Raw genomic sequence first — 27,040 nt, 5'->3', positions numbered from 1 at the left:
GATGCATTTTTGATTTGGTGTTAGCGTGGCTTCATCCCGCCCCGTGGTGATGCATTTTGATTTGGTGTAAGCGCGGGATTTCACCCGATGCATTTTTGATTGGATGTGCGTGGGGCTTCGCCCCGCACCATGGCGATGTATTTTTGATTTGGTGTGGCGAGGAAAACACAATAAAAAAGTAGATTCCCCCTTAATTCGGGAAAAACAGTCCTAATATGGAAGATACTCGATTTCCAAATTGAATTTGGACTTCCATAAAATTCCAAACACGATATGTTAGGTTTTGCAATTTGTACTTTTAAACCAATCATACGTTACCAAGTGTCCTCACCTAAATATTTCCAAGTCATGAATTCCAAATTGAATTCAGTTTTTTTTTCTTTTTATTTTTTTCCAATTTTTTTTAAACCAATCATATGTTGCTAAGTGTCCCCACCAAAACAATCGTTTCACAAAATCCAAAAAAATCTATTTCGACCGATAGGAAGTGAGGGTTTCTTCACCGTTGAACGTGGGAGCTTTTATTTGTACGGGTCTTTAAGTCAGATTCAGCCAAGGAACTCCAGAGAGCCTCTAGAGCTAGCTGTGAAAAAGAGGGAAGAAGAGTGAGAGAAATTTTTTTCAGAAAATTCAGTCCCGGTTTTCGTTTTGCGATCTAGGTGTTGGATCTATTTAGGGCAAACATATAAACTAGTTCGTTTTTTAGATTCAAGAATAATTAAATGGCTGTTCCAGTTGAAGAAGCCATTGCTGCTCTTTCAACATTCTCACTAGAGGTTAATCAAACTTAATCCATGTTATGATTTCCACCTTGATCTGTTTTTTTATCTGCAATCTGTTACTTCAAATGTGGTTTTATGAAGTGGATGGGTCAAATCTCGTGAACATTTTGAACTTACATGTAATTTAGGTCTACATATTGAACTATTGGTATTTTTGGCTAGCAAAAAGTAACAATATGAGACAAGGTCGTAACGCTTCACACCAAATAAGTTAACACAAACTGTTTTCCTATCTAACAAGGCTTATTGTGGTACGAGATTTCACTTGCACTTATTTGGGAGAGTTTGATGTTCTTTGGTTCTAAAAGGACCAAAGTTATGTTAGCTGTAGTTTTTGCTTAGCATAAAATATGAAACAATGCGTTCGCTAAATTTGTGTGATTTCACTTTCTTTCTTGCCTTTGCCAGTAATTCCCATTTCTACTAATATGGTTTGTTAATAGAAGTGCATGAGTAGTTTTATAGGAATTTAATATAACTTCAAATGATTATGCAGCATGATCAACCAGAGGTGCAGGGTTTAGCAGCTAGTCTATCAACTGAAAGATGTGCAACTAATAGTCCTATTGGTTAGTAGTTCATGTTTTATTAATCTTTGTTTAGTGTATAGTAATATAAATAAAATTTCAATCACAAGCATCGAAACTCCTTAAGGTTAGTTCTCTCTAATAGATCATCTCCAAGAGATTCCATATTAGGTGTTCCCTCTCTATTTGAGAGCCAACTTGGAAAATTGCTCTTAAGAAGCTCTCTGCTATGGCTGGTTTCGGCTCTCTGCATGTAGGTGGAACAATATTCACTCTGCATTCCTTAAGAACTAACTTGAAAGTGCATATTAATTTGAACTTGGTAAACTAGATAGCCTCTTAAATTTCACCTGAAAAATTCAACACCATAATTTAAAACTTCACTAAAGAGGCTCTCTACTTTTAGATGGTCTCCGGAGAAGAGACCTTCTCTTGGAGATGCTACCTATGGAAGAGAGTTTCCTTGGAGATGTTCTTATCGGTTTTCTTCCTTTGCTTTTGCTTAATTTAATATTTGCTTTACTCTTTACAGAGTATAGTGATGTTTCTGCATACCGCCTATCGTTGTCAGAGGACACGAAAGCCATAAATCAATTGGTACAGTCCTTTGTTTATCGCCCTTGTTATATCTTTTACTTCAATTCATGCAACCTTTGAGGGTGCATGCACATATCAAATTTGCTTTCTTATATATAGTTAATTTTTGTTTTGATAATTTTCCATTTGATCCTTGTTTTGAACATTTGTCACTACCTGTTACATAACCCAATCAGAACAATCTTATCCAAGAGGGAAGGGAAATGTCATCTGTTCTCTACACTTATCGCAGTTGTGTCAAAGCACTTCCTCAGGTTAGTTTCTGCTTTTAACTTATAATCTAAAACCCAAAGCTTACTGCAGTAATGTATATGGCAATGAGAGTGCAAGTTTTTTGTTGCAGCTTCCTGATTCTATGAAGCAGAGTCAGGCAGAATTATATTTGGAAACTTATCAAGTTCTGGACTTGGAGATGAGTCGTCTTCGTGAAATTCAACGGTGGCAGTCATCAGCTGCTGCCAAAGTACATCTCAAGGCCTTGTAATGTTATTGTTGTTGCACACATTGCTCGTTCACAAGCATTAATCTGATTGGCTATTTGGCTCTTTATTTGTCATACTTTTTAGTGACAAAAGTAAAAAGAATTAGATTCTGTCGCATCTTATATGGTTTTGTCCGTCATTGGTAAAACACTTGTTGGAATCTTTAATCATATTCCGCGTGACTCCAAGTCTTACCCAAATTCTGCTTGGGATCTGCTCCAACTAGACTGCTTAGCAATTTTCTTTTTATCTAAAACATAAAATGAAGAATCACTTCTAGCATATGTATCTGCAAATTTTAAATTCCTTACCTCCTGAACTTCACATTTTTTGTTTCTCTGTGTCCTATTATGATCGGTTTCTTTAGTTCACCTGCCTGTAATATCTGGCACTTCTGCACAGTAGGTCAGGAAGATTATTAAGTTATTGTGAAGATGAACCAATCTTTTTGGCATCAAGTGCTCCTTTAAACCGAGAATGATACAAAGTTTAGAGATGCTCTTCTGAATTTTGCTTTTGTCTAAAACTGGCAAGTTCTTTCAAGTTTACCTAAAAGGTCGATGCTCTATTGTCATGTAGCTAGCAGCTGACATGCAACGGTTTTCAAGGCCTGAGCGGCGCATAAATGGCCCTACGATAACGCATCTATGGTGAGTCATTGCTTATCTTCGTCATTCTTGGCAATTACGATTGGATATTGGAGCGGATTTCTTTTTCTTCATATCTACTATGTTTCATGAGCTTGATATTCGCCAACATGGATTAAGAATTCGGTAAAAGATCTACTGGAGTCCTGTATGTCACTTCTTCTGTAGCTGGGGGCTATGCTTTCTTGAGAGCCCCCAACTGACTCTACAATTTGACAATACATTACTAAATATGACTTACTGGACCTGTATTGAGTAGTAGTTTGTAAAATCTATTGAAATGGCGGAAGTAACTGTAATTTTTGTAGAAAACTGAGTCTGCAAAGGAAAGGACAATGTAAACTTTTCGTGGTCATCTCAAATATACTTGCTACTATTGTTAGGTGAAGTTTGATGAACCAGTGTTTGTTTCCTGTATTTGTTTCTGTGTCATAAATCAGGTCCATGTTGAAGTTATTGGATGTTCTGGTTCAACTCGATCATCTGAAAAATGCGAAAGCAAGCATACCTAATGACTTTTCTTGGTATAAGAGGTATGCCAATTCATAACATCAATGCCAACTTCAGTTTGCTGATTGGTAATATATTGGGATGCAAATGTAATTGGGCATGCTGTCTCTATGGAATAATCCTTCTGTGTTTCGACCAATTTAAAATTTTCAGAACATTTACTCAAGTCAGCATTCAGTGGCAAGACACTGATATGATGAGGGAAGAGTTAGACGACTTACAGGTTTGTAAGTTAAACGCCTTCACATATCCATGTCATATCTGCAATATTTGCCGAGTTCAGTACAAATTTGATTTTTGAGTTTATGGTAGTTGTATTGATAACCCAATGAACACTGCAGATGCATATCCGAATTACATTTGATACGCTGGCTAACTTGATTTGTGCAATCATTTCCCCTTGCAGATTTTCTTAAGCACGAGATGGGCTATTTTACTGAATTTGCAGGTTGAAATGTTCCGCGTGAACAAGTATCCGTTGTATCATTAAACTTGTTCCAGCTAGTTTTCCATATGTTGTCAGGATTTGTGTTATTCTCTTTTAACCATCAACTTAAATATAGAAAATGGTGCTTCATAATCTGTTCCATGGATTGACTTCTTTTTCTCATACCGTCGACTTCGTTTTATAGAATTACTGGAGAACTACTGCGGTGATTTTGTTTCATTGAAATCAGTGACATCCTTGACCAGAAGATAGTGTTGAAGACATTCTTCAGGTTCTCATAATATTCTGCGTTGAGTCTGTGGAGTTGGACTTTGCGCTTCTTTTTCCAGATCGTCACATTCTTCTTCGAGTTTTGCCTGTTCTCTTAGTATTAGCAACGTCTTCTGAGAAAGACGGCGAGTCGCTTTACAAGAGAGTGAAAATCAACCGGCTCATTAGTATATTTAAGGTAATCTTTTGCGGTCTATCTTCTTAAGATGAGTATCTGTGTGTCATGTAGAATTTGATATTGAGTTATTGTATTCCTACTACACATATATTTCATGTAATTGTTTTGTTCAAGCAAATAATAGCTCATCATTTTGCAGAATGATCCTGTTATCCCAGCATTCCCAGATCTTCACCTCTCTCCTGCTGCGATCATGAAAGAGCTGTCAATGTACTTTCAGAAATTCTCAACTCAAGCTCGTCTTCTTGCGCTGCCAGCACCGCATGAGCTTCCACCCCGCGAGACACAAGAATATCCTTCTGACTGTTTTAGCATAAATGCTTTTGGTGCTATTTTAGTATGAATAAAGTATACATATTGAGATAGTCTCATTTCAATTACTGCCTGACCTGAAAGGAAACATTCTGAAAATTTCGAGATTCCCAATGATGATAACTCCTTTCAAGTTCTTTGATTCTTGCATATGAAATCTGTTTACAAGTGTTGCAGTCTTAAGGTTCTTTGGTATGAGTATAGAACAAAAGGCAGATTCACTCTTAATGAAACATATATGGCTGTGTTCTGACTTTTTGAATAGCAGCATATATTACATTGCCGTCTTATGAAATCGTTAACCCTGACCTTACCACACTTATCAGAGACGTTATTTGATCATCAATCACATTGGAGCAGTTCGCTCTGAGCATGATGATTTTGTCATTCGCTTCGGCTCATCCATGAATCAGGTATTCACCTCTTCTACAAGGTCTTGATGCATTGTTGTTATATAGTCCTAATATCTTGAGTATCGATACTTTTGAATGTGCAGATTGTGTTATTGAAATCAAATGATGGTGCAGATGTTGAGTTGTGCAAGGAAGTTAAGGGAAACATGTATGATATGGTTGTTGAAGGTATTCAACTTCTAAGTAGATGGACTGGACGCATTTGGGAGCAATGTGCATGGAAGTTTTCCCGTCCCTGCAAAGATGTGCCTGCAGAATCTCATGAGATTTCTGCATCAGTTTCTGACTATGAAAAGGTTTTTGTTCTACAAGTTCTTTCTGAGGTGCAATTTGTTGCATCTTTCACAGTCTTGTCTGATGTCCACGCATCACTATTTATGTGTGAAGTTCCTGTGAATAACCATCACCAATGATGTCCAACTTCAGCAAAACTCTACGAAGTCTCTGATTAACTTAGTTTTCATCTGCTTTCTGTTAGTTGTACTTGAATAGCTTACTCCGAATGAAAGTAATATTGTCACGAATTCTTGCCAAATTTGTCTCTTTATTTTAACTTGCTTTCGGTTCACTAATGACTATCAATGAAAACCTATTATAGGTGGTTCGTTGGAATTATACAACAGAGGAAAGGAGGGCATTAGTAGAACTTCTTAGCTATATAAAGAGTATTGGATCAATGATGCAGCGGTGTGATACATTGTTGGCCGATGCCTTACTGGAAACGGTCCATGCTGAAGTGCAAGATTTTGTGCAGAATAAATTAGCAGCGATGCTAAAAACTACATTTCGGAAAAAGAAGGACCTTTCTAGGTGCACATCTATAATCTGTTTGTATAAGCTGCTTATCTTTCACACTCGAACATACAGATAGATATAACAGGAAAAATCCACTTTTCATGTGTTGGTTGAATACCTTGTCGAACTCGCATCTTCTCACTGCATACAAATAACATATTTCCAAGTGTCCCTCGTGCATGTTAATCATAAATGACTTGAAGTTGGACCAATCACTTGGTGAAACTAGAGATGGTATGATTAAGAAAGAGTAATAAATGAAATACAAAATTGTGGCAAATGTTGAGACACAGAGGTGCAGAATTTCTAGCAGATATTGAGGTGTCGCGGCAGGTTGGATTTGGTAAAAGGTGAATTAACTGTTGCGGGAACATGAACTTAGTTACTGAATACTCGATTCCCCTTTGCTTTGAGAGATTTAATACTCTTTTGTGTCTTATTAGCCTCTATATATTGTTCTGTTCTTTTTTCATCTTAAGCTGCTTTCTCATGAACTTGCTAAAGCTTTTAGCTTCTAAGGAAGAGATTTGAATTCTAGCTTGAGAAAACAAGCCATTATATTTTTAGTGCTTGTGAGATGTTGATATACTTGAATAGTATCCAAAGTATGTAGCTAAGAATACGAACTGACCCTCTTTAAAAGTGTGATTGGATTCTTCAGATTACAATCACTTGCATAATTCTCAAATTCTGTTTGTATTTCATTGAAAAAATTTCAGGATACTTTCTGACATGCGGACCCTTTCAGCTGACTGGATGGCGAATACAAACAAGCCTGAAGCAGAGACACAACCTCTACAGCATGGTGACGAAAGCAAGGGAAACTTTTTTTATCCCAGATCTGTTGCTCCAACAACAGCTCAGGTACTTCTCTATCAGGTTTCTTTTACTTCTAGTTTGTTTCTTAAAGTTGCTATTGCGATTCAAGATTGGCCTAAGATTGCTAAATCCTTGGTAAATTGAAAACCACAAATTTCTTGGCTCCATTAACTCAAGCAAGGGCTCTTCTAGGTTTAGCTCATTTATATTAAAATACCACTAAAGAAATGCTTTTAGAATATTTGTTCAGAATGACATTTTAAATATGTCCAGTTGTCTAGTGAGGACTAACCATGAAAGAATAACTAACAAAAAAGAAAAAAAAAGAAAGATCGATAGAAAGAAAGAAGGTATATTAATGATGAACGCTCTTGGGTAAATTTCTTTAGCATTCAACTGGGTTACTTATTGAAGAATATTCTTGATCTGAAAATATAGACATGTTACTGAAGTTGGGTAAGCAAGCCTTGAAGAAGTGATTGCCATGAGTGGTCGTTGTTCTTATTTATTGTTTGTAAGAATCTTTCCATTTTCTTATTTCAGGTTCACTGCCTACAGTTCCTTATTTATGAGCTTGTATCTGGTGGTAGTTTAAGGAAGCCTGGAGGACTCTTCGGGAATAGTGGGGCAGAGAATTCCATTAACGATCTGAAGCAGTTGGAGACCTTCTTTTACAAATTGAGCTTTTTCCTGCATATTTTGGACTATACAGGTTATTCTCTCATCTAACTTGCTTTTTGATGGTTTTAGAGAGCAAATTCTTTTGCCCTGCATTATGCTTGTTGGTCAGTATACAAGCTTTTAATTCAGCTGACGTGAATTCATTTGCTTGTTGTTACATAACCTCATGATGGACAACACCGGAAAGAGTACTTTATATCACTATTACTATCGCTAGTTCCATATTATCTTGAATTATAGTTTTTGAATGAACTTATTTGTTATTGTTTTCTTTGCAATCAGCATATATATTATAGTTTCATCTTGTTTCATTCTCTACTATTACTATTGTTAGTTCCATGTTTTCTTGTATTATAGCTTTTGAATGAACTTACCTTTTATTGATTATTGTTTCGTCTTGTTGGAATCTCTACTGTTGAGATCATGTGGCAGTTTTAGTAACTACACTTGATCTTTTCGAGTAAGAACTGTACCAAGTTTTCTTGTTATATCACAGAGTCAATCATCTGAAAATACAGTGACAAGCTTCTCCTTCTTCCTTTCTCGGTGACTAGTTATTTTAACATTCAAGCTTGTTTTGCAGTGACGATTGGAACGTTAACAGATGTTGGTTTTTTGTGGTTTAGAGAATTTTATTTGGAGTCTTCCCGTGTTATCCAGGTAATTTGTGCAACCAACATATTATTAATTTTTTGCAGTATTGAAATTGCGGGGTATTCATAACGTATTTTTACTTTTATCAAGTTCTGGTCGAAGTACAAATTGACAAGAAAATCCGTTCAATTTCTCAAAACTTTTAATCGATGAAAACCGTTACTAAGGGCAACATGAATTTGCCTAAGTTTACCTGGCAATGAATAGCAGTTTGGGAATATGATAAGGGGATTATTATCTGCTTCACTTTCACATCATCAAATTTGTGTGCAGGTTTTTCAAGGAAGAATTTACCTTTAATCCTGCGTGTTGAGTCATTCAAAATAGTTGTCAAGTTTACCAACTGATTTACCAAGTAAATCAATCAATTCAAGCTTACAGGGCACTGCAATAGCTGCTTCATTTTGTTCTCGACACTTGGCAAATCTCACACACACACAAAAAAAAACTTGTATAAATTCTTCTATTAACTCCGAGTCTCTGTCACTTGTGCCGCATCCACATTCTGAGATGATTACTATGTATCCTTTTAAATTGTATACTAATTCATTTTCCATTCACAGTTTCCTATTCAATGCTCTCTTCCTTGGATGCTGGTAGATCATGTAATTGAGTCCCAAAATGCAGGTCTTCTTGAGAGCATTCTGATGCCACTCGACATCTATAATGATTCTGCGCAACATGCACTGGTTGTGCTCAAGCAACGGTTTTTGTACGATGAAATTGAAGCTGAGGTAGTTAAAGAGTGCCTGGTTTTGTTTACTATATTGGTTCAGTCCAATCCTCTTTTTCCTGTTTAGTTTTTTTTTTCATCTTCAAGCCGTAAAGATGTCCACGTTCCTATAGTTCCTGTTTAGAAGGTGGTTCAACTGGTGCTTCTGATAGGAATTCTTCTATGTGTCTTCTTTGTCACCTTGCTGGAGAATTAAACACTGGCACATTGCTGCTTTTTCTTATGAACTGATTTATTGCTACTTATATTATAGGCAGATGTTTGTTTTGATCAGCTTGTTTTGAAGTTAAGCGAGTTAATTTTCACTTACTATAAAAGTTGGGCAGCAAGGTATTCCTTTGTCTTTGACATTTCTTAGCTCTCATTCTGCTCTAAGCCTGTATCTGCACTTCCCATTTTTTCTTTCATGTTTGATAACTCTTTATGTTATTACGAACTGATACAGCGAACTTCTTGATCCATCGTTCCTCTTTGCTTTGGACAATGGTGAAATATATGCTGTCCAACCTATGAGATTCAATGCGTTATTAATGATGACAAGAGTGAAGGTTTGTAGTGTATACCTTAAGTATAAAGTATTACCTTCTTTTTTTGTGCTGTATGCCCCTAACAGATAGCATAACAATCAGTAGATAATAAATTAATAATAGGATCATTCCCATATTAGCGAAAAAGATTTGCAGTAAAAAGAAATGTGGTTTCAATTTGCGCAATGTGATTATGGAATTCGTGACTCCAAGTTAAGATTTTCCACAAGTCTAGGGATGAAAAGTGTCTACTTTCGATGCTTTAATTTTTAAGTTTCTCTTTAACCAGTTTAGCACTTCAATTGGAAAGCACATTATCTTTTGAATTTTAATGCTAGCTTTAGATATGTTTGGTCAAACCATGTACTAGAAATACCAATTTGAGTATTGGTATCTGTTTAACTAAATAAGGAATTTGCTGCGTAGTGATTTGTGGCATGCCAAACTTCCATGGTGTAGGTACTGGGTAGGACCATTGATTTAAGGAGCCTAATTGCTGAACGGATGAACAAAATGTTCAGAGATAATCTGGAGTTCTTATTTGATCGTTTTGAGTCTCAGGATCTGTGTGCCATTGTGGTAAGCAATTGCCAAAATACATCTTTTCATTCTGTTCAACAATGTGTAGCAATTGATTCTGATGGACTTTGTCTACAGGAACTAGGGAAGCTCTTGGATATTTTAAAGCACTCGCATGAATTGCTTTTAAAAGATCTTTCTATAGACTCGTTCAATCTCATGATGAATGAGATGCAAGAAAACATATCTCTTGTTTCTTTTTCTAGTCGACTTGCTTCTCAGGTTTGTCTTATAGTGCATAGTTTTTAGTTGTTGCATTCTATTACGATCAATCAATCTGTTAAAATTATTTATCACTTTTTGGAGGAAAAAAAGAAAATGTATAATGGATTTGTATTTGAGAAAGCAGGATTGTGAATCTTCAAGTTTCTTATGGTTAGTTAAGACTCAGTTGATCGAACGTTTGATCATCAGATATGGTCAGAGATGCAAAATGACTTCCTGCCGAACTTCATCTTTTGCAATACTACTCAGCGGTTCATGAGATCGTCAAAAGTGTCGCTTGTTCCCATTCAAAAGCCTTCAGTTCCCTCTGCAAAGCCAAACTTTTATTGTGGGACTCAGGTAACACTTTTTGGACTTATGAATCAGTATATTTTATTTGTTCAATAAGTTGTATAGTTAAATAATAGTGACTAGCCTCCATTTTTATGATTTTAGAAATGCGCTGGTATTTCTGTTTTTGTAGGACTTGAATATGGCTCATCAGAGTTTTGCACGACTACATAGTGGATTCCTTGGAATGCCTCACATATTTGCCATTGCAAGACTTTTAGGGTCTAGGTCATTGCCTTGGCTAATTCGAGCTTTACTGGATTATATATCAAATAAGGTAAGTGTAAAGGATATACTAACAGATTTTATTCTAATTCCATGGTGTTGTGCTACAATTAATCTCAATGGATCATTTTCTTTTTCGCCGGTTTTCTCATAATCCTCGCATCTTACTATTTTATTCCCAACCTTGTTTCAATAATCCTTATCGATGAAATTTAAAATAGAAGGTTTGGTCTTGTTATCTGATTTCCATACTTTCAGATAGCAGCAGTCGAGCCTATGATTACAGGACTACAGGAAGTATTGCCAAAATCTATAGGATTGCTTCCTTTCGATGGAGGTGTTGCAGGTATGTTAGCCATGAATATATATTTCATAACATATCCACTTTCCGGTCAATTTGGTTTCAACTGCTTTTATGATCTTTCTGCAAGCCACTTGCAATGCTAAGTCTAATTAAGTTCTTCCATGTCATATGACTTATACCTGTCATAATACTGTTTCATAAAAGTTTGGGACGTTAACTTTTAATCTCATATGTCATTGTCTTTAAATTTTTGTTATGCATACCTATAATTCATGTATGCAGGTTGTCAGAGAATTGTTAAAGAAAATTTAAATTGGGGATCAAATTCAGAACTTAAAGCAGAGGTTCTTCGTGGCATAAAGGAAATTGGAAGTGTATTATGTTGGATGGCGCTACTTGATATTGTGTTGGTGAGTAGCAAGGATTGTCTTCCCACCCACCCACACTCACACACCAACACCAACCATTCGTCTACTAATCTAGTAAGGCAAGAAGACCATTAATAAAACACAATAGGGAAAGAGAGAATCGTATTAGACACTGTGATCAAGATCTGCAAGGATCTTAAGGTTCTTACCCTGTAGGTAATCCTAGATGTAGTCACGTACTGCTTAGCACTTTTGTACACTCAAGAAATTTGGACAAGTTTTGATTGATGAAGTGTCAGTCATATGGCCTAGTGGATTGGTCCCATATGTATCAAATGCAATGCGACCTACTAAACCGATTTTTTAATTTTCTTGTTCAACAGAGAGAAATTGACACCACGAATTTCATGCAAACTTCACCATGGTTGGGTTTGATTCCTGGAGCTGACGGTCAAATTTTATACTCTCTAAATGTTGGAGATAGCCCACTTGTCACCCTCTTCAAATCTGCAGCAGCTGCTGCTGAGTCATACACTAACTGTTCAAGTTTGTCATCGCTCCACACAATATCTAAACAAGCAGAAGCTGCAGGTCAATATTTGGATCATTCTTTTGAGACTTCAATCCAAATATGTTTTATTCCCTTGCGTTTGCTCTATCTTAAAATGATAGAGTTTTGACCTAATAGTCATTTCCTTTCTGTGTTGCTTCTTTGGTATAATTGTATTACTCGGGTTCCCACTATATCATATAAATAAGTTGTTTCCATCTTTTATTCAGATCTGTTATACAAAGCCAATATCAATTCAGGAAGCTTATTGGAATATACCCTTGCATTTACAAGTGCGACATTAGATAAATATTGTAGTAAATGGAGTGCAGTTCCCAAGACCGGGTTCATTGACATTACTACTTCGAAAGATTTTTATCGTGTATATAGCGGTCTTCAATTTGTAAGCAAAAGCTACTTATATTTACAGTTTTTTATTAAGTTAGAAATGTACCTAGATAGTTACTTTTTGATTGATCTGGTTGATTTTCCTGGATTGCAGGGATACATGGAAGATTCTGTTCAGACATCGGCAAACAATCATGAAGTCTTGGGTGATTCAGTTGCTTGGGGAGGTTGTACAATAATTTACTTGCTTGGTCAACAAATGCACTTTGAGCTCTTTGATTTCTCCTACCAACTCCTTAACGTTGCTGAAGTAGAAACTGCGACAATCACGCAAACCCTTAGAAGTGCTAATTATGTGCAGGTAAAACCATGAACTCTGAACCTGGTTTTCTGATTACTTTTCTATACAATGAAATGGAAATATGTGTTACTGTTGTTTCAGATTGTAGTGTAGCAATATTCTGTATCAGAAGTTCGTTTTAGGATACACAAGTATATTATTTTTTACTTGGTAATATGTTTCTTGTCTTTTTCTGATTATACTCATTTCTGCAAAACCAGATGTGGGAAAATCTATTAGAAGCTATGAAAAAAGAACGTAGGTTGAACAACCATGTGTTTTCAATGTTGCGGGCACGTTGCCCACTTGAGGATAAAACAGCATGTGCAGTCAAGCAAAGCGGAGCTCCTCTTCATCGGATCAAATTCGAGAACACTGTTTCTGCATTTGAAACACTTCCGCAGAAAGGTGCTTAAAACTAAACTTCACTTCCTCCTAGTTAGTATCTGCTTCTTTTTTTATCTGTTTCTCGCTTTTCCTTGTATGAAAGTGTGCTGTTTGTAACTATTATTAAGAATGTAGAAAAATACCATGTATAGGAACTGAGTAGATATGTAACAAAGATCAAGTCAATGATGCTAAGTTTCATGGCGTGTTTCATAAGTTTGTGTTTCATAGATATGTAACAAAGATCAACCCACCAAACTCACAAATTAACGAACTTCGGTGTAAATTAGTTCGGTGTTCTCTTAGAAATATACCCCCTTTAATGTGAGCAAGAGAATATCAAAGCATCACCCTTCATAACCGGCGAGTCTTCCCATATTAATTCTTAACAGTTAAATCAAGGAATATTCCAAAAAAAAGATCTTGGCACAAAAAGATTCCCCTCACGAATTATTGTTCTTAGCCGTTGGATCATTAGCCTTCCATTTTTTTTTTATCACCCGTTAAATTTCAAGTGGTATAAAGAGTATCTAAAGGGATGGAGAATAGATTAAAATCAATATTTACAAAAGTGTCATTTTATAAAAATAAAAATAAAAATAAAAATAAATAGTTAACAACTCCATATCTTCCAAACTGTACATTCGATTTTTGTGAATTTTATATGAAAGCCCTTTGAATAGTTTGCGCAACGAGTATAAACAATAATATCAAAAATTTTGTTTTTCAAATTTTTTATGTTTCTCTAAAAATTTTGCATATTTTTCCTTAAAAGTTAGACATAGTTTAGAAATAAATTGAATTCTATAAAAAAAAATTGATTGATTCTTAAGTACATAATAGAAAACAACATTAAATTTTCGGATAAAAAATATAACATATGGTGTCAAAGCACCTCTAAATTATTAGCAAAGTAAAAAAAAAATAGTATTGCTGACGTGCAACGCCACATGTTCAATACTTGTAAGGGTTAATAACTGTTGATACAACAAAATAAATCAGGCTAGGCTAATTCAGGATGAAGCGCCTCTAAGAACGAAGAGGTTTAAGCGCCATTGCTATAGACATGGAAGGATACACTCTCAAGTCTCAACCCATCAAGGGTGACGGCGCTTTGGCATCGAAGAAAACAAAACACCATATACTCCATAATACTTATTGAAAAGAAAAACTATCAGTCGAATCTCTTTCCTAAATATTAGTGAATTTAATTTGATTATTCTAGTAAATCCGACATACGAAGGGTACGTGATTTGCTGGTTGGTCCAGGATCCAACAAAGTGTTTAGCGGAGGTCCAACGGGAAATTTGGTTTACTCGGAGGTCCAAAAATTTAAAAATGAGTAAATTACCTGCCCACCCATCGAAACCAAACGCGTGAACTCTCATAAATTCTTCACGATTATATCGGTTTCCACGCTCAAAACTGAAATCTAGGGCACAATATAATAAAAACCACCTGAAACTGAATATCCGAAGAAATTGAAATCCAAAACTGAAATCTATGGCATAAAAACCGAATCGAAAGTCAAAACTGAAGAAATAAAATTATTCATCAATCGTCAACAAAAACAGATCAAAAATCGTGTTATAGATCCAGTGAAGAAGAAGATCTTTGTTATCCGCCAAGAACAATACATATTGATATGTATAATTGTAGTAGGGTAAAAACTGATTTTTGGAGAAAGGAGCAAAAGTGGGGTAGGTTGATGATAAACGAGTCTAGAACCTAAACAAATGTACTACACGGGAGTACTTTAGATTCGAGAGATCAATCTGTACAATTCTGACCTAAACCAAGAAATGGCAGTTCCAGTCTTGTTTCGGTGACAAAGTGAAGGAGAAGGGTTGATCTTAGGGGGGAAAGCAGAGAAGCTGTTGAGATCAGAGAAGTAGACTCTGTAAGGTGTGGTTGTTTATGAATTATCTCAAAACATGGAACTTGCTTGCAAAAATGGTAAGCTGTAAGTTCTCTGTGTTTTCTGGACACTTGTGTTAGTTGTTGATTGAATAGATTGAAAATCTATTTATATCAAGTCATAGTCGAACACCGGATCTCATAAGAAGTGGGAGCTGTAGAATAGTGAAGTAGTGGAGATCGTGTGAAGTGGTAGAAACCATATCCTTATTGGTAAGGGAGGACTGGGCGGTTTGTTCACCCACTACTCCTCTATTCATCAATTGTCCGCTCTTCCTGTCACTTTCCCATAATGGGTGTGTTGCACACAGCACGCTGTAGACATCCAGACCAATACCCTGATGAACATCCCCCATTTGTGACATCTCGAGTGAAAAGTTGTAGAAAAAGTCGACTTGCTCGACTAGACTGACCTGTATGACTAGGTCGAAAAATTGTGTTGTGTGGAACGTGATTATTCCATCACCTTTTCTTGACTGGAAGTAGTTGTGAGAAGTGAATAAGAAGACGTGATTTTTTAATCAACTAAATATGTGGAGTTGATCGTGCATGTAAGGCATGAATCAATCACATATGAGTTATGCTACATGTAGGTAGTGGCAAGACAAGTCTCTCTTGCCAAGGGAAGCACTAAGAGGCGTGGTGCTCTTCAATTGGTTGTTATTAGGTTTTTGAATGAAACCGATACATATAATGTATCATTATTAGATTTTATTCAAAACAAATACATGTAACGTATCGTTAATAATAAGCAGTTTGAATCTGCTGCAAAACCCTTGAAATTAATGGTTAAAAGATTGAACGTGTGCTACCCACACGGTCAGTCTTAAATATTTTTGAGAAGCATGGGCAACCCTCTTTGGTTGACCATTGATTGGTGTGCATGCGAGCTATGGACGAGGTGATTGGTCCATCGGGTAGAGGGAGATTGGTGGCATCCATAGCTCCTCATTGGCCGCCTATGATTAAATATAGGTCTTCCAAATTGGATAGCTAAGTCGGAAGGTCAAGATGAATTAAGACTGTTGTGGACAGTCTCTGACTTAATTATGCCTTTTTCAAGCAGCTTGACTAGCCTACTTTGGCTAGCTATTGAGAGCGAAGCATGTAGTCTAGGAATGTTCCTATTGGCTGAGAAGGTAGGCCGCCGGTGATCACCATGACACCCAATCGGTCGAAAAAAAGAGACGTTAGGTCAGCCAAATCGACCGGCCAAGTTGAGTGGCCGTGATCAATTAACGATTGACTTGAACGACCCAGATCAAATTTTAATAAAATTGAAGCAACTCGACTAGCCTATTTTGACCGACAATTGGGAGCAAAGCATGTAGGATGCGAGCAATCTAATTGGTCGAAATGATAGGTGAGTGACAGGTATTCACGACGACACCTTTCTTGCCGAGCATGTGAGGTTTTAGGGTATCTAAATCGACCGACCAAGATGGGTGGTCGAGATGACTTTGGCGACTGTCTTGGGCGGCCGAGATTTAATTCTTAAGGAAATTAAGTAGTTTGATCAGCCTACCTTGGTCGACGATTTATGACGGAGCAAATAGGTTAGGAGCAATCTAATTGGTCGATGGAAAAGAGGGGCGCTAGATGGCCAACATGGAGCTTGGCTGGTCGTCCATGAGAGGCGTGAGATAGGGTATATCGACCGGCCAAATGGCGCGGACATGCTCCTCTCCGTGACTGACTAGGTCACTAACGGTTTCTTTTTTCTCCAACTTTCCAACTCCCACTTGGATTTTTATCCTACCGGCCACATGATAGGCTAATTCCTAGATTGCCTAGATTTAGTTTCGACCAATAGGAATCAAGATATCCTACATGCTCCATTTTCAGGGAAAAAAAAATCAAATTTTGTGAGTTGACACAAAATTGGGTAAATTAAGTGAATTTTGCACGTTTAATAAAATTAATTTTTTGGATACTCTTACGAGTAGCACACCCGCTCTTGCTGGCACGACTTGCGATGCCTTTTATGCATGCCTTAATTTGGACATTCCAGGAAATTCATGCTATTCAACTGAGAATGAAAATAAATATCATGTCAGTATTAATAGTTCTGCTGGGAACACAACATAAAATAAATACTCAATAGGCTCTACGTTGGTGAATAATTCAACTAGGAGCTTAAGTTTTAATATAGTAAAATTATAGAATACCTGGGAATATTGCAACATGCACCAGTATTATTCTGATAATTTTCATACATACAGGTGCTGAGTAGTAAACGTAATTTGTACATGTATACATATATTTTCTTTATTGTAATTTTCGTAATTTGTACATGTGCATGTATAAATTATCAGGTACTGAGTACTGATAATTTTTGTAATTTTTACATGTACATGCATATTTTCAGCCGGGCGAAGTTCATAAATATAATCCTACATGTAATAGGAGAGGCATATGCGCTCACTAGGTTTCCAGCATATCCTTTAAATTCCTTACGGAATGCAGATATATCAAAGCGGCGTATTTTAAACACTGGAGCAGTAATATTGATTTTACGGTTTTCAGCCTAAGTTAAAAACCACCATCAACATTAAGTCCCCTGCTTAGCACGTGACGATGACATTGTTGCGGGATATGCATTAGATGGTGACATACGAAAATAATAATTCGTAAAACAGAGTATGCAGATATTACCAGGAAAGTCGCAATTGGTTCGAACTCCTGAGAAGTGTTAAGGATGTGTAGAGACGAATGACCCGCCACGGAAAGCTAGCAACAACGAAGGGAGTAAGTTCGGCTAGGTTTTTCCGCCCGAGCAAACTGCTCCAAGCTTCTCGTGGGTGCACGGACAGAGGAGTTATTTCCCTTCTCGGATTTGGAACGTATGTCTAGTATAAAAAGGGTATTACCCCTTTTGCTTGTGTTTCTCCACCTACACTTCCACCTGCGGCAACTGTTCCCTCTTCATTATCATCAACAACTCTATCAGCGAGCATGTCAGCTACCAGCAACGAGGTAAGTGCATCTTGCTTTCCGTTTTTTTTTACGCAAGTATAAACCCTAGTTAAGTCTTAATTGCGAGTATAATTCTCCTGAGTGGTTGATCAATCTTCAATGTATCAACCACCTTTGTTACCAGCAACACTTAAGTGAGTATTACGGTGTCAAATTCTAACTTGGCTTTGGATGTGGGTGCAATTCCCACGACCATTGTTTCCTTTTTGTGTGTGTTCGAGTAGGTGTAAACCCTAACTCAATCATGGTTGTGGGCGTAATGTCCCGTGGCCATTACATTTTTTACGTGAATTTTGACATTCACAATTTTTGTTGGTAAGCTAGTTCCATGCTTCTTCAACCCAATGTTATGTAGCTTTGATCATTAGTGAGGATCACAAACATTGACTAGGACTTGCATGCACAAATCTCTCTTTTTTTAGGAGCATATAGAGAAGTAGTAACTCTTTTCTGTTTTGTGCATGTAGTTGTATAAGAAATATTTTTTTTCTCGATAAGATGTCACCTGGAAGTATTTCTTCTGCTAAACGAGGAGGTAGCAATGGTTCCGAGTCCAAAGACATGCCGAACATAGATGATGATTTCTTCGAAGTATCCTACACGACTGCCAGGACTCATGCTGGTCATGTAACGACTCTTCTTATTGACTCAGAGGATGTAGAAGTTGTACCATCAATTTCTCTGGAACATGTAATAAGGTTCTGTCTCTAGAAGAATGAATATCCAGCCTCTCTAGTGGACTTCAGAATTTGAAAAACTCCGCTCTTGGGATGCGTGGATGAGATATGTGTTTAGTAATGACCATGTCAGGGCTAACCTGGACAAAGCACAAATCGCTAAAGCTATTAAGGCGTCTGCAACACTCCATATCCGGAAAGATGTGTCGACTTTGATCACTTTCATTTATCGATGGTGCATTCCTACTCACACGACTATATGTAGATGGGGTGAGATGACTATCACTTTGGAGAGTGTAGCTGCTTTGTTGAACCTTCCAGTTATAAGAAACTTTGACTTAGATTGGGCTGATGAAGAAGAGAGATGATGCATTGTTCTGGTCGAGAAGATAACAGAATATAACATGACGGACGATCCCTCTAAGTGCTTATATGCTTGGTGGGTATCTGAATAGTGTCCCATGATACCAAAACCCGGTCAAGTCATGAATGACACGCTCAGTGTTGCTGCATTTTTGTGTCTGTGGATGTCTAGAGATATCTTCGATGATGGTTCTGCATATATGTAGCTTGTTCCTTGGTTCCATGTACTCCCATCTTGATTCTTTAGTATAAGATATGTATGTTTCCATGGGTATTCGAAGGTAGAACCGTATGTTCACATCGCATTTATCCAAGCGTGCTTATAGGAGCATTTTGGTGATTATGCTCCTACTCCCAATGCCACATTCTCCAGTACATACATAGGCGCTAGAATACTTTGTTGGTCTGGTAAACTTCCAAAGCCTGGCTTAAAACTTGTCGATTTTTTGGATAAGGTACACATGACGAACTTCCGTCCTTGAGCACAAGTTCATCCCTCTGTAGTTCAACCAAACGCCTTTCCCCCGGTTTCGAGTCTGATGCTGCATTCAGGTGGAGAGAAAATGAGTATCGGAGAAACTATTCTCATGCGGAGCTGCACGCCCGGGTATGTTCTATATTTCTTCATGGGATCCTTCACCTCAGAATCTTATAATATTGATAGAGCTGCTCGTCAGATGGGTTTTGATCAAGGAATCCCATCTCTTTGCACACTGAAACCTGCTATTGATTACCTAAAACCTGTTTTAGACACGGGCATTCACATATATGAGAAGATTCTTCCATTCTTGCTCCCCAGAAGACCGATGGTAACTCCCAAGTATAAAGAATCCTGGCGAAACGAGCTACTTGATTTCCATCAAATTATGCAGGCAATTATGACAGTACCACGGGGTAAGCCTACTCCCGAGATCCTGGAGGATCATCCCAGGTTGAAGCCGCTTCCTTTGAGTGAACGAAAAGCCTCTGACGATCCTGTTCAGGTAAGACCTCGTGTCTCCAGTTGTTTGATATCCCATTAGTACACATCTTGTCACTCATGTGATTTGTTTAATATTTCAGAAAAAGAATCGGGTAAAACCTAGACAAGGTAGAGGCAGTTCCCATGAGAGATAGATTAGGTCAAGATGGCTTGCAAGTGGCACCCGATGTAGTTGCAGGAAATCCTACACTACACCCCTTATAAGATTTCATTAACATTCAACTCATTTTAGATTAACAATCTCAATTTTATTGATGAATCTTTGAACAATCTTACAAGAAAAGATAAAGGAATCAAGAATAACCTCTGCTCTAGATTTTCTCTCTCCCATTTACTTGTTTTTCACTCAGAAAAGATCTCTCTTCCTTTACAACTGAGCGACTATTTATAGGGAATTACATAGTGGATGACAGCTAATCTGTCCTTTATTTTCGGATATGACTTGCGATATTCTCGCATCCTTACAAATGTTAATCTCGCAAACTCTCTAATTTTCGCAGGACCATCACATTTTTCTCATGATTTAGCTGACGTCGTTTATTATTTCGTTTCTGAAGTTGTTCTGCGACACTGCTGTGTTGTGTTGTTAATAATTTCGCTGAGGCATTATTGCTGCGAGATTCTGATCCTACATCTTGCCTATTCTCATATCTTCTCTGCGAAGTAGAGAATGATGTGAGAAATGCCGCAGCTGTCCATCTATTCATATTCTGCATTTATCACACGTATCCTTTCTTCCATCTATTTCTTGACACGTCTTCTGTAACCGCTGCTTTTCAACCGCTCACGTCTTTTCGCATTAATGATGTTTATTTCTTCGAGTAAAAAATCTTCTTTATATATTCTTCTTACTTTTCTTTCCATTTTCTTTTTACTTTCTCTTCTCTTTTTACTCTCTCATCTCTGCAACTCTATTGTTCTTCCGTAAGTTCCGCTACTGTAATTATTCCCTCTTCAATCTTCTTACTTTTCATCTATTCCCATACTCTATATTCAGATATGCCTCTAAGTGGCCAAAAACATGAGAAAAACTTAAAAGACGTCCAAAAATATCTTGCTGAGAAAGGTTTCACACTTTCTACCATTCCTGGTGAAAGTGCCAAGTCAATTCTTTCTATCAAACTTTTCTCTGATCAACATTGTGATGATCAATCAATCATAGTTTCGCTAGGTCAAATTCTCGCAGGTTTCCCCATTCTTCTTTATGACCCAGATATTCCTCTGTTCTATGAAATTCTCGCTCACTCGGGATTTTCGCGAGCTATCTTCCAATTGAGTGGGGATTGCATCCGTTTGATGCCGGAGTTCGCTAACCGTGGTGCTGGTAAAGGATCTCTTTATTCCAAAGAGCTTAGGGATCCTAAATTCATAAATCTAGAGATAGTAGCTGAGAAATATACATTAGCGAATTTATTCGAGAATTATGAATTAATATCCATGAAGAAAGTGAATACTCGCTGAGGTATTCGCTTGAAAAGGAAAGATAATATTGATGAAGATAAAATACTCATGCAAGACATTGATTGGCACTCTGGTAAGAATACAACTCCTCGCCAATCCAAAGATGATAAATGGTGTGTTTTTCCCTTGATGCTGAAAGGACCTTACATTGCTGGGTCAAATGTTCTTCCTGAGAATCTCGCTTCTTATCAACCTTGGGTATTCTCTTGGCCCGAGAAGGAGAAAGAGGTATGTTTCTTCTAGTTTCACCCACTTTATATTTCTTTATTTGTCTTTATTCTTTTGTTCGCTGATTCTTGCGACATTTTACAGATCCAGAAACTGAAAGATAGCTATCACAAGACTGGGAAGGCTAGTACCTTGTTAGCTCTTCGCTCATATACAGATGAGGTAAGAAATATTCTCTTATGATTTTAAACAGTATACTGTTTCCTCCATTTCTTATTTCTATCTGTGTGTTAAGATTATTGCTGAAATAGAAGAGCCTGCCAATGTTGCGAAGACTGGTGATAAAGGCAAAGGTGCTCTTCGCAGGGAAAAACCAACTGCTCCTCCTTCAAAGAAGAGAAAAATCCGTTCTTCCTCTCCTTCAAATATTCCTTCTCATGAAAACTCCGAGATGATGAGGATGATGAGGATAATGATGACCTTGCTGCAAATGAAGATTCTCCATCTGAATCTTCTATGGCTAAGCTCTCTGGCCTCTTTTCTGATTTTGCAAGGAATGGGAGATAGTCAATTCGCTAATACCTGCAAAGCTCTCGCTACAATTTGCGATGTTCCTTTATTGGATGGTGATAATTCTCTTCGGAGTTTCTAGATCAGTGACTCCCAATTTCCTGCATTCTCTTAATAGTCTGGTATGCTTTCGTTTTACTTTTACTTCTTCATTGTAACTCAAAATCTCTTTCTATTTTAATACTTTTTACATTTTCTCGCAGGCTGGAAAAGCTTCTTTCGCTGTTGCCTCAGATCTGGAGAGGAGACGCGAAATTCTTGAAAAGAAGAATCTTCAATTTCGTACAAAGAATGAGGAACTGGAAGCTGAAGTCAAATGTCTTCGCGAGAAGAACAAACAACTAGAAATTGATTCTTCTTCGTACAAGAAAAAATCTCTAGTCTTCAGCAAGCTAATAATCACTCCTTTCCTTCATTCATTCATCCTGTTTTATCTTTATTGATCCTTTTTGCAGACATTTATGGTCTTTCTGATGAAGCTACCATTCTTCGTTCATTTCCTAATGCCTTGGATAATGACCTTCTTGAGCGTCTTAATAAATCTTTAAATAGTTTCTCAAATGATAAATTTCATCTCTTTCTCTGAATGAACTAAGATCCAAATTTCGCCTCTTAGAGATTGACCATAGATCTAGTTTAGGCTTAGCCAACCGATTTAAGCGTTCTTCTTAATTCTAAAGAGAAAATCAATGAGCTAAGAACCAAAATTAGCGGTCTCATAGATGATAAGGATCGCATCTCTGATCAAGGTGCTAAGGCTTTGGCGAAATTCTTCTTGAAGTTCAACTTGAACGAGATGAAGCTAACCGCAAAATCGAGCTTGCGAAGAGAAAACCAAATTCGTTCTCGTCTTCTTATAAATAATGAGGATGAATTCGCTTGGGCTGCGAAAATCTTAGACGATGCCAGAAAAGATTTAGGTGTAAATGTTAGTCTCCAAGTTGAGCATACAGCCTTGATTAGAGATATGATTTCTGACAGAGAAGGTTATTAACTGTTCTTCTTCACTAATCTTTTGTTTCTTATGAATTTTCATCAAGTTATTAATTGATTGCCTTTTGCTCGCAGATTCTGAAAGTAGATATCGCGAAAGAATTGAGGAACTTGAAGCTGAAAAAGAGGAACTCGCAAAGAATCTTTCTTCTCGCAACGACAAGTATTCTAGATTAAAGAATCAAATCAAGATCACTGTTGCGAACTTTAAGAACGATGCTATGCATTTTCGCAATCAAACTATTCAAATGGTTTGTGATGACCATAGTATTCCTCACTCTGATTATCCTTGTCTCTTGGAGGAGATCCCAAAGAACATTCCTAGTCTGACTATTTCTGATAGCGAAGCTGATGATGAAGAATCTGATGGTGATGAAGGTTCTGATGGAGATAAAGTTCTGATGCAGACGAAGAAGGGAACAAGTCTGATGAAGATGATGAAGGATCAACTAAGAAGTAGTCTTTGTTTCTTTCTTTGATCTTCTGTAATACTCGTACATTTATTCCTTCTTTCTGTATATTTGCGAATTCTTTTGGTTCCTCATATTCTTTAATATATGAGTTTCTTTCATTTTGACCTGCATTCATTAAAACAATTCTTCCTTGCAATACGGTTAATCAACATAATCATTAATTTTTGAATTTTTGCGTAAATCTATCATATGGAGACAAATAACATTTTATAATTTCATTCATTCCCATACTTGCCTCTGTTAGTTGTATCCAAATGAGAGATTTTGCAGATTTTTCTTATTTTGTGCCTCAACTTCGCAGTTGTTTATGTATAATTTCGCAATCATATGTGAATTTTGATTCTTTTCAAAATCTCATTCCTGTGGGGTCTTATTTTGCCTTCCTAGTTAAGGGTCTTATTATGCCACCTCTTGTCATTACGACAAAATTGCAGGACGTCCTTGCATTTTCATGCAAAAACCCATTGATCTTGCCTTAACTTTTTCTTTTGTATTATGGCCTCTTCAGGAATGTTGCGACAATATGACAGGCCTAAATATTCTTGTGAAAATAAAGCCCCATGACATTGCCGTCTTGCGACGAAATCGCAGGACGTCTTCGCACTTTCATGCGAAAACCCATTGATCTCGTCTTATCTTTTTCTTTTGTATTATTGCCTCTTCAGGATTGTCGCACAAATATGACAAGCCTTAATACCCTTGCGAGTAAAAAGCCTCATGACATTTGCGTCTTAAGACACTTATCAGCTCCCTAATGGAGGGTGCCGCCCTTATCTTCCCCCTGGTTTCCCCTTCAAGGAGGCGTACCTCTACCATACAAGGTTGGCTCCTCCCATCCGGTCTTAACAACAACCAGTTGTTTTCGCAGCCTCTTATCCCTTTTACCTATAGGGTTTATGGTTACGAGACTGCACCCTAAGTGGGGTTTTCTTCGGGCCGAGTGCAGTATAAGCCAAGACTTGTCAAGAATGGCAAGGTACGCTCCAGACGCCCCTGGCACTCTTGACTCAACCGTGTACCTCGGCGCCTTGTCAGATTCTGCACTCCTTGGGAGAGTCCTTATTACCTTAGTCGCCCAACCTAAGTCATATGCTTAAGCTGAGAATCCAAGGTGCCTCTCCCGGATGGGCTTTATTGACCCCAAATCTCCATGACTCAGGTTCCGGTGGCGGTGTAGCCTTTCCCTGAGCCATGCAACAGGTACCCCCTTATATGACGTACTTTAGGTCTTACATTTGCCTCTTGCGAAATTGTATTCGCGAACTAGGGTGTACGCCATAAAGGTTCGCCCCTTTCTCTTTTGTCATTGTTCTCTGATTGTCTTTTGTAGAATTCATTATCTCTGCGAGATTCTCGCACATCATCATATGTATTTGCATTTCGCAATCTCAATTTTGTCATTCAATAAAATGTATTTTTGAGAATTTTATTTATTGCGAGAGTGTCGCAACAAATCAATCATTCATACATTCTTATTTATTACCTTTGCCATCTCTGCTTCTTTGTTATTTTCTGCTACTGCTTCCTTGGTAGTGGTATGTTCACCATTTTTTATTCTGAGCTAGCATTAGTTTCGCAACATCTCTTCTTCTTTTCGTTCGATTGCATCCACCATCAATCTCTCACTTCTTTGTGTCTCTTTGATTTTGTGTCGCCAACTTTCCTTCTTGTTTGCTCTTCCTTCGCAGGATTCTACCTCAGTTTCGTAACACCTCTTTCCTTCAACCCAATCTCCCTTTATGATTCCTACACCGCTGGGGTGAGGGAATTTGATGCACTGGTGGAAAGTTGAAGCTACACCTAGAATCCCATGTAGCCAAGGTCGACCAATTAATGCATTGTAGGGTGATTCTACATCAACGACACAGAACAGGATTTCAGAAGATATTCCCTTCAATGGAATTCGCATAGTAACCTCCCCTTTAGGCTTGTTGGCAGTACCATTAAAACCATATATCTTATATGTTGATGGTATAAGATCATCATCTCTTCCTCCCATAGTTTTATAAGTATGATAAAATAAGATGTTCACAGAGCTTCCAGTATCGATTAGAATCCTATTAATTGCCCATGAATCTTCAGCTTCATCATCCTCATCTTCTTTCGGTTTTGGATTAATTTCTAATTTTACTACCAATGGATTATCATGTACCTCTTCACCTTCGGGGATTTCTTCTGCGGTAAAAGATAATCTGTTTCTGCCATTCCTCTAGTGGCGAGATTTTCGCAATATTCATAATTTCTCTTCCATCATTATCTCTTGCGAACACTCTACTCAAAACATTGTCATGAAAATCTTCAATTGTCTTGTATGAATGTACGATAGAGTGACAGAATAGATTCTTTGCTTTTGCACCAACTTCTATGAAGAATGTTTCCTTTTTTTCATCGTGTTTACTTTGTGATGCTCTGGTGGTGGTGGCAATGGTTGAGATTGTGGGTGCCCTACCAAAAAGTGGTTTAGTTTTCCTTGATCTATCATTCTCAGAATAATTTTTTTACATTTCTGCAATCATTTGTAGTATGTCCATGAAAATGATGATAAGAACAAAACTCATGACTTCTGTGGTTTGGAGGTGGTTCCGTTCCCATGTTCCATGGTGTTGGTATATTCTCCATCAAAATTATAGCTTCCCATATTTTCTCCACACTTGCATTTAGAGGTGGCATCTTGATTTCTTCCCATACTACCTTGTGACCTCCTAGTCCTCTATTATAGTTTTGTCTTTGACCTCCATAAGTTTCTTGCGGCTGATCGAGTCTTTGAATCTTGTTATTTCCACCACGATTGTAGAAATTTCTTTCTCTTTCATACTCCTCTTGATCTCGGCTTCCCATAGCCACCAGTTTCTGTTGATTTTCCCGTCACCTTTCTTGTTGTACTTGCGAAGTGCTCGCCACTGTGTTTATTAGTTTGGGTAATAAGCTTGCATTCGTTGTTTGTGAACTGGTGTTCGCAACTGGGTATGATTCCATTTCATTTTGCCTTTCCTCTAGAGCAATATATTCTTCTGAAGTTCTCGCAATTCAGTCATTGTGATCGTATTCTTGACTCTGAAAATTTGGATATACAATAGGTTGGTTGCAAACATAGCATTGATAAATGATAAGATAAGATATCTCTCATCCACACGGCCAGCCATTTCGCTACACATAGTCTCCATCTTTTAGTTAGGTGCTTCAAACTTTCGCCAATCCTTTGTTTTAATCCAAACACGTCTTCAATACCAGGTCGCGAAGAATTATTACTTATATATGCCCCCAGGAATGTAGTCTGCAAATGATTGAAGGATGTTATTGTATTCTTTGGTAGACCTTCGAACCATTTTAACGCCTCCCCTGTTAAGCTGGATGCAAAATACTTGCATAATGGCATCATGATTTTCCCATTGCAACATGCACCTCACGTAGGCTTTAATGTGTTGAATT

At 37.5% G+C, this 27,040-nt stretch overlaps 1 protein-coding gene across 3 annotated transcripts; it reads left to right on the top strand.

Moving 5' to 3' along the window:
* The first annotated feature begins 568 nt into the window (after positions 1-568).
* Positions 569-13,247, top strand: LOC113358529 (protein PIR-like). 3 transcript variants are annotated; one of them, XM_026602121.1, is made up of 30 exons: positions 569-776; positions 1,279-1,351; positions 1,842-1,906; positions 2,083-2,160; positions 2,250-2,369; positions 2,968-3,038; positions 3,476-3,568; positions 3,699-3,768; positions 3,952-4,016; positions 4,246-4,441; positions 4,581-4,732; positions 5,073-5,166; positions 5,250-5,462; positions 5,765-5,976; positions 6,681-6,825; positions 7,324-7,492; positions 8,045-8,121; positions 8,679-8,849; positions 9,102-9,178; positions 9,294-9,396; positions 9,835-9,954; positions 10,033-10,176; positions 10,369-10,518; positions 10,643-10,786; positions 10,993-11,080; positions 11,321-11,448; positions 11,790-11,997; positions 12,187-12,359; positions 12,459-12,665; positions 12,866-13,247. In XM_026602121.1, the coding sequence occupies exons 1-30, from the start codon at positions 723-725 to the stop codon at positions 13,058-13,060; spliced, it is 3,855 nt and encodes a 1,284-aa protein (XP_026457906.1). In that variant the 5' UTR covers positions 569-722; the 3' UTR covers positions 13,061-13,247. The 3 variants fall into 3 exon arrangements, with proteins under 3 accessions (XP_026457906.1, XP_026457907.1, XP_026457908.1); XM_026602122.1 differs by lacking the exon at positions 1,279-1,351 and having other exon boundaries at positions 570-776; XM_026602123.1 differs by lacking the exons at positions 569-776; positions 1,279-1,351; positions 1,842-1,906; positions 2,083-2,160 and having other exon boundaries at positions 2,253-2,386.
* Positions 13,248-27,040: the final 13,793 nt, after the last annotated feature.

This window comes from Papaver somniferum, chromosome 3, assembly GCF_003573695.1.
Source record: "Papaver somniferum cultivar HN1 chromosome 3, ASM357369v1, whole genome shotgun sequence".
Classification (NCBI taxonomy): domain Eukaryota; kingdom Viridiplantae; phylum Streptophyta; class Magnoliopsida; order Ranunculales; family Papaveraceae; genus Papaver; species Papaver somniferum.
Note: the sequence above shows the minus strand (reverse complement) of the source record. Positions and strands in the feature narration are given on the sequence as shown.

Coding starts and splice junctions, on each gene's coding strand:
- LOC113358529 (XM_026602121.1), top strand. CDS start 723: ATGGCTGTTCCAGTTGAAGAAGCCATTGCTGCTCTTTCAACATTCTCA. Junction 5,463..5,764: donor CAGTTTCTGACTATGAAAAG/GTTTTTGTTCTA, acceptor AACCTATTATAG/GTGGTTCGTTGGAATTATAC. Junction 12,666..12,865: donor GAAGTGCTAATTATGTGCAG/GTAAAACCATGA, acceptor CTGCAAAACCAG/ATGTGGGAAAATCTATTAGA.